The 7,711-nt window shown below is 58.1% G+C and overlaps 1 protein-coding gene across 1 annotated transcript; it reads right to left on the bottom strand.

The window, feature by feature from the left end:
• Positions 1–5,861: 5,861 nt before the first annotated feature.
• On the bottom strand, positions 5,862–7,175 carry EMC4 (ER membrane protein complex subunit 4). Its single transcript, XM_050913321.1, has 4 exons — positions 7,132–7,175; positions 6,809–6,926; positions 6,061–6,221; positions 5,862–5,941 (listed from the first exon to the last, which is right to left on the bottom strand). The coding sequence occupies exons 1-4, from the start codon at positions 7,138–7,140 to the stop codon at positions 5,906–5,908; spliced, it is 324 nt and encodes a 107-aa protein (XP_050769278.1). The 5' UTR covers positions 7,141–7,175; the 3' UTR covers positions 5,862–5,905.
• Positions 7,176–7,711: the final 536 nt, after the last annotated feature.

The raw sequence follows: 7,711 nt of genomic DNA, 5'->3' as shown, positions 1-7,711 counted from the left end.
CACATTACAGACTAGGTTACCAAAACACCAGTCAACTAAAAAGGAAGAGACAGGGAAGAAATACCAGTCCAGGCAGTTCCTTTAACTAAGGTGGATGTATTGGTTAACCAAGAGACCGTGAGTTCAAATAGATGTATCTGTACGTATAAATTACAGCCATATATGAATGCTTGGCACTATACTTATACCCTTTCCTAATCATGGTAATAGCTTACCCCAAGCAGCAAAAGCAACACAATATGGCTATACATAGGAGCAGCAGCAATATGGGTAATCCTTACAATGGCTTTCAGCAATGAACCCCTCTGCTGCCCTGGACAGGGGTTTGGGGCCTGTGTTTTCGACTTGAGGTCTTTCCACCGTGCTTCTACTCTTCTACACTGCATTTTATTCAAGAGTCGTAGATAAGAAAATAACTGTGTGGTATTAGTATGTTAGTCATGACATACACCACACCATATGTCCTGGTTTCAGCTGGGATAGAGTTAATTTTCTTCTTAGTAGCTGGTACAGTGCTGTGTTTTGGATTTAGTGTGAGAATAATGTTGATAACACACTGATGTTGTAGTTGTTGCTAAGTAGTGCTTAGCTTAAGTCAAGGATTTTTTCAGTTTCCCATGCTCTGCCAGCAAGCAGGTGTACAAGAAGCTGGGAGGGAGCATAGCCAGGACAGCTGACCTGAACTAGCCAAAGGGGTATTCCATACCATGGAACGTCATGCCCACTATATAAACAGGGGGAGCTGGCCAGGAGGGGCGGATCGCTGCTCGCGCATCGGTCAGTGGGTGGTGAGCAATTGCATTGTGCATCCCACATTGCATTGTGCAGCCCCACCCCCTACTGACATCATAGGTGGGGGTGGCAGGGGGCTGCCCATGGGGCTCCTGTCAGGGGTCCTGGGCCCTGAGGACGGGGGAGCCGTGGGGGCTCTACACCTTCCTCAGTGCCACCTTCGCCACTGCTGCTGCCCTGTGGGCCACTGATATCCTCCTGGTGGGTGAGGGCCCTTTAAGGGGTTGGGCCTGGCAGGTGCGGGGCCTGCCAAGAAGGGGGAGGGACTAGGCCCCGGGGCTGTGGGAGCTTGCAGGGACAGGGGAAGGCTGGAGGGGGAAGGGGTGTGGCCACAGGGAGGGAGCGTGGCCATGGGGAGGGGTGTATCTAAGTGATGGGTGTGGCTAAGTGGGCGTGGGCACCGTTAAGTGGGCTGGGCCTCAGGGGAGAGCAATTGGGGTAATACCCTTGGGGAGGGGCTGCCTGGGGATGGGGGCGTGGCCTACAGCGGTGAGCGGGAACTAATGAGAGAGGCGGGGCCTTGTGGTGCCTGTGGAGTGGGCGGGGCCTGTGGGAAGGTGTGGGGCTTCCTCAGCCAGGGCAACTGGGGAAGGAAGATGGGCTGTGGGGAGGCGTGGCCATCCTGAAAGGGGCGGGGGCTTCTGGTTGATGGCAGGGCTTCCTTACTTAGGGCCAGCCAGGCAAGGAGGCAGGACTCCTGAGGGGGGTGGCCATCTTGGAATGGCCAGGCCTCCTGGGCCAGGGCAACTGGGGACAGGAGGAGGGACCCTGGGGGAGGAGGCAGCCATCTTGGGAAGGGGGTGCAGACCGGTGGGTGGAGCCAGGCAGGAGGGGGCGAGGTCTGCGGCTCTCACTCCTCTTGTCACAAGTGTACGTGGCCCCAGGCGGCTGTCCTGCTGGGGCGGGGCCACGGGGGGCAGCTGAACAATGGGTGGGACTATGGGGCAGGGCTGGTGGGGCTGCTGGAGGTCCGCCTGCCAGAGGGGCTGCCCTCCCAGACCCACATTGTCCCGCTGGTGAGCACCCCTGTGCCAGGGAGTCCCCTCCTGCAGCACAACAGCAACATCTCGGCATACACCTGCGAGCGTATGCTGATGATGGAGCAGCAGCTAGCTCCCAGATGCTACGCCAGATGTGGCTTGCACAGGCGACGTCATGTTGACATCATCACATGACATCAGACAACATCACATGGCATCACAGGACATCACACCTGGGAGAGGCAGGCACCTGGGGCTGCTGCATGCCCCCAGGTCCGGGGACACACACACACACACACACACACATGACATGCGGTGACACATGATGACATGCCATGGCAGGGATGATGTCATGGGGCATCACATCACATCATGTGATACCACACTTGGGGAGGGGGCAGGGACCCGGGGCTGCTGCATGCCCCCACCCCAGGTGGGGAGGTGGAACACGATACGCGGTGACACACCATGACATGCCACAGCAGGGGTGATGTAACGAGGCGTGACATCATATGTGACCCCACTGATGATGTCAGAGGGAGGCCCCGCCCCATTGCAGGCCCTCAGTGCCAGGGAAGAGGAGGAGGGGGGTGCCCGCTGCTGGGGCCCCAGCGTGAGTGCCGCTGGGTGGACTGGGGTGGCCTGGGAGGGCATTGGGGTGTACTGGGAAGCACTGGGAGGGCAGTGGGGTGTACTGGGAGGCAGTGGGATATAATGGGATGGTGCTCAGGGCCATACTGGGAATCACTGTGGGGCCCTGGATCATACTGGGAGTCCTGGGGAGGGCACTGGGCAATACTGGGACTCACTGGCACTTGTCCATACTAAAAGGCAGGGGTCTGGGCTGTACTGGGAGTCACTGGGAGACTTTGGGCCATACTGGGAAGGTGCTGCGCTACACTGGGACAGTGCTGGACCATACTAGGACTCACTGGGAGGCACTGGTCCATACTGGGAGGCATGGATCTGGGACTCTGGGCCACCCTGGGGGGCATGGGGAGGGTCTGGGCCATACTGGGAGGGTCCTGGGCCATACTGGGAAGGTGCTGGGAGCCACTGGTGCATACCGGGGAGGAGGGTTCTGGGGCTGTGGGTTGTGCTGGGAGGCAGGGGCAGGCTCTGGGCCATACTGGGAGATGGGGGGGAATGCTGGGGGGCACCAGTGGGCACTGGTGGGTGCTGGGGAGGGGGAATGTACGCTGCATACACATGGTGGAGTGGCTGAATGGGGGAGGGGAAATGGGGAAAAATGTGAAAAAACATGGAAAAAATGGGAAAAGGAGGGGAATCGGGAAAACGGGGGGATGGGGTAAGAAATGGGGCAAAGATGGGGAAATGGGAAAAATAGGGGGAAATGGGTAAATGGGAAAAAGTGGGGGGAACTGGGGAAAAATGGGGCAAATGGGGGAAGAAATAGGGGCAAAAATGTGCGAAAATGGGGAAAAATCGGGGGAAAAAACAAGGGAAAAGGGAAATTAGGGAAAAAAATGAAATGGGAAAAAATGTGGTACAAGTGGGCAAAAAGTGGGGAGAAAACCAGGAGAAAATCAGGGGAAATGGGGGAAAAAACAGGGTAAAATGGGGAAGTGGGGCAGAAACAGGCAAAAACCAGGGGAAAAGAGGAGAGCAGAAAACTTAGGGGGAAATTGTGGGAAAATGGGGAAAAATGTGGGGAAATCGGTCAAGAATGGGAGGAAGGGGGAGAACAGTGGAAATGGAGCAAAACCAGGTGTTCTGGTTTCGGCTGGGATAGAGTTAACTTTCTTTTTAGTAGCTGGTACAGTGCTGTGTTTTGGATTTAGTGTGAGAATGATGTTGAGAACACTCCAATGTTTTAGTTGTTGCCAAGTAGCGCTTATCTTAAGCCAAGGACTTTTCAGTTTCCCATGCTCTGCCAGCAAGCAGGTGTGCAAGAAGCTGGGAGGGAGCATGGCCGGGGCAGCTGACCCCAACTAGCCAAAGGGGTATTCCATACCATGGAACGTCATGCCTAGTATATAAACAGGGGGGAGTTGGCCGGGCAGCACGGATCGTGGCTCGGGAACTAACTGGGCATCAGTCAGCGGGTGGTGAGCAATTGCATTGTGCATCACTGGTGGGGTTTGTTTGTTTGTTTGTTTGTTTTCCCTTCCTCCCCCTCCTTTTTTGTTATATTCCTTTTCATTACTATTATTATTATTATATTTCATTATTACTATTGTTAGTATTATATTTTACTTTAGTTATTAAACTGTTCTTATCTTCAACCCATGAGTTTTACTTTTTTTTTCCCCTCTTTCCTCCTCCTCACCCCACTGGGAGGGGGAAGGGGGAAGTGGCTGCGTGGTGCTTAGTTGCTGACTGGGGTTAAACCACGACACCAGGAAAAAATGGAAGAAACAGAAAGAGAAGGAAATAATGGAAAACAGAAGAAATGGAGAAATGGGGAAAATTGGGGAAAAATGAGGGAACAGGAGGGAGGAAACGGGGCACAAACAAGCCAAACTGGTCAGAACCAGAGGAAAAAAAAGCAAAACCGAGGCAACATGGGTCAAACCCAGACAGTTATGGGGGTCGGGGCAAGAATGGGGAAAATAGGCCAAAACAGGGAAAATGGGACAAAAGCAAGGGAAAATGGTGGGAAAACCAGGAAAAAGTGGGGCAACACCAAGAAGAAATAGGAAGAAATGGGGTGAAAACAGGCAAAATGGGGCAAAAGAGCAAAAACAGGGGGCAAACTGGGCAAAAATGGGGCAAACCCAGGGAAAACTGAAGCAAAACGGGGCCGAAATTGGGCAAAACAGCAAAAATGGGGCAGTGGGGGAATCTGGGGGTGGTTATGTGGTGGGGGGGGCAGCTGTGGGGCAAATTGGGGGACACTTATGGCACACTTGGAGGCAGTTATGGGGCACTTGGACAGCTGTGGGGCAGTTTTGGGGCAGCTGGGAGATGGGAGAATTGGGGGGCAGCTATGGGGCAGATGTGGGGCAGCTGGGGGGAATTGGGGACAGTTATGGGGCAGTGGGGGGCACTTGGGGAGCAGCCATGGGTCAGCCATGCTTCAGGCCCTTGACGTGGGTCAGACCTGGAGTTCCTGGTGGTGCTGATGGACGGTCTGGGGCTGGTGGTGTGGGCAATAGTGACCCCACTGGCCCCTGAGCGCACCAGCATGGCCCAGTACATCCCAGTACCGCACACACACTGCCCTGGCTCGCCCACCACTATCCCAGTATGGGCCCAGTGCTCCCAGTACGATGCCAGTCTGAGCCACAGGTCTTCAAACATGATCCCAGTATGGGCCCAGTGTTCTAGTATGAGCTCCAATGCTCCCAGTACAATGCCAGTCTGGGCCACAGCTCTCAGAGTATGATCCCAGTACAGCACCAATGCTTCCTGTATGATGCCAGCCTAAGCCACAGGTCTTCAGACATGATCCCAGTATGGGCCCAGTGCTTCCAGTAGGATGCCAGCATGAGCTACAGTTAAACTAAGATCCTAGTACGAGCCCCTATGTTCCCAGTATGAACCCAGTGCTCCCAGTACAGTGCCAGCGTGGGCTGCAGCTCTCTAAGTACAATCCCAGTATGGGCCGCAAGGCTCCCACTGCACTCCCAGTGTTCCCAGCACGCACCCTAAGGCTCCCAGTATGGGCCCTGAGGCTCCGAGTGCAGCTCCAGTGCACTCCCAGTGTGGCCCCCAAGGATCCCAGTACAGGCCCTAAGGCTCCCAGTATGGGGCCCGAGGCTCCGAGTACAGCTCCAGTGCACTCCCAGTACAGGCCCCAAGGCTCCAAGTGCACTCCCAGTGCTCCTACTACAGGCCCTAAGGCTCCCAGCATGGGCCTCAAGGCTCTGAGCGCAGCTCCAGTGCACTCCCAGTGTGGCCCCCAAGGCTCCCAGTACAGGCCCCAAGGCTGCCAGGGCACTCCCAGTACAGGCTTCAGTGCTCCTCCAGTGTACTCCCAGTGCTCCCAGTATGGGCCCCAGCACCATCAGTACAGGCCCCAGTGCTCCCAGCACATGCCACCAATAAACGCTTTTCACTCCGACCCATCCCGGTGCCTCCTTCAGCTGAGCCCCCAAACCCCCGGAATTCCCCACAAAAATAAGGTCACCAGCCTGCCATTGCCTTTATTGGTGAGTGGGCACATTGGGTCACAGGATCATGCCCCCCCCAGTGAACTCCATCCGCTGCCAAGGGAAGAAAGAGAAAAGGCGTGAGTGGGGGGACGCTGGTGTGCAGGCCAGGGGGAACCCTGGCATCCAGAGCAGCGAGGGTGGGGCAGGGGGACCCCGGCATCTGGGCGCACCTGTGGGGGGGCGACGAAGGCCAGCCAGTCGGAGGGGCGGGTGGGGAGCAGCCCCATGGCCTGGCACTTGTAGAGGGCCAGCGCCAGCCCCAGCCCATTGCCCACCAGGAACACCAGTCCCTGCAGTGCCCGCCGGCTCGAGCTCTCCAGTGCCTTCAGTGCTGGGGGGGGGACGACAGGGTGGGATGGGGGGAACCTGTCACTGTCACCCACACGCTGCACACGTGGCACCACGGGGGACTGATGGTAATAATGGGTGAGGAGTGGCAGGGGAGCGTCACGGGGGACAGTGGTAGGGGAGGCATGGGGCAGATGGCACGCGGGTAGCTGTTGGGTGACTGTTGGGGGACGCGTGGGAGTGACTGACATGGGGGTGACTGTCATAGCGGACAACTGTAAGGGGAGGCATGGGGGTAACCTTGCAGTGACTGTTGGCAGACACATGGGAACAACTGACATGGGGCCAACTGTTCAGGGACGTGTGGGGAAACTGATGTGGGGGTGACTGTCATAGGGAGGACTGTTGGAGCATGCGTGGGGGCAACTGACATGGGGGCAACTGTTGCAGGGGGACATGCGTGGCGGGGGCTGTTATAGGGACAACAGTTGGGAGATATGTGGTGACAACTGTTGCAGGGGGTGATGCAGGGCAGGGGACCGCCGCAGGTACGTGGGGCAATTGTCACGCGGCAGGGGATGGCCGGGGAGCTGTGACCCGCATGGGGCTGTAGCATGGGGTTGTACTCACTGGCGGAGAGGGACATGAGGGCCTGCAGCGGGCGCCAGCCCATCATGCAGACCATCATGGCGGGGAAGATGGAGATGGTGTTGCCGGCCATGTACATGATGAACAGGTTCATGGGGATCTGCTTCAGCGGAGCCAGTGCCACGTCCCAGCAGCGCTGCAGGGAAAGAGGGGACCCAAGCATCCGGAATGTGGGGGGGACCGCCCTCATATGGGACCCAGGCATCTGGGACGGGGACCATCCCCCCAATTGGGGACCCAGGCGCCCGAGGGGTGTCCCTCCCTCCCTGCCCCCTGCCCCCTCCCCCCGGGCCCCCCCCGCCCACCTTCTCCATGAGAATTTTGTCGCTCTCGTGGACGCCGCCCTCCCCCAGCTGCCGCTCGGCGAACCCCAGCGGCCCGCGGCCCTCGGCGGCTCCGCGGGGCCTGGAGGGGATAGAGGGGGACAGGTGAGGCCGGGGAGACCCCTAGACCCCCTAAATCACCCCCCAACCCCCGCCCCCCTGGCCTCACCGCCCCCCCGGCGCCGCCGCCAGCTCCAGCGACCACTTGAACCGCCTTCCCCGAACCGCCGCCGCCGCCATCTTGCGAGCGCCCGAACGGGGGGGGTGTGGATGTGTGTGTCACGGGGGAGGTCACGTGAGGGGGCCCCGGGCGCCTGCGGCCTCACACAGAGCTCCCTGCCCCATAGTAACACCATAGCAACGCCCTGCCCCATAGCAACGCCATAGCAATGTCATAGCAATGCCCTGCCCCATAGCAGCCCCATAGGAACCCCATAGAAGCCCCATACCAGCCCTATGGCAACCCCGCGTCCCATAGCAGCCTCCTTCCTCACAGCAGCCCCACAGCAGCCTCACAGCACCCTCGCGTCCCACAGCCCCCTCCCGGTCCGTTCCCCCCCGG

Source organism: Gymnogyps californianus, chromosome Z (assembly GCF_018139145.2).
Source record: "Gymnogyps californianus isolate 813 chromosome Z, ASM1813914v2, whole genome shotgun sequence".
NCBI lineage: Eukaryota > Metazoa > Chordata > Aves > Accipitriformes > Cathartidae > Gymnogyps > Gymnogyps californianus.
The sequence above is the reverse complement of the archived record's forward strand: the minus strand, read 5'-3'. Positions and strand labels throughout refer to the sequence as shown.

Coding starts and splice junctions, on each gene's coding strand:
- EMC4 (XM_050913321.1), bottom strand. Junction 6,222..6,808: donor CCTCATGTCCCTCTCCGCCA/GTGAGTACAACC, acceptor TCCCCCCCCCAG/CACTGAAGGCACTGGAGAGC. Junction 5,942..6,060: donor CCTTCGTCGCCCCCCCACAG/GTGCGCCCAGAT, acceptor TTCCCTTGGCAG/CGGATGGAGTTCACTGGGGG.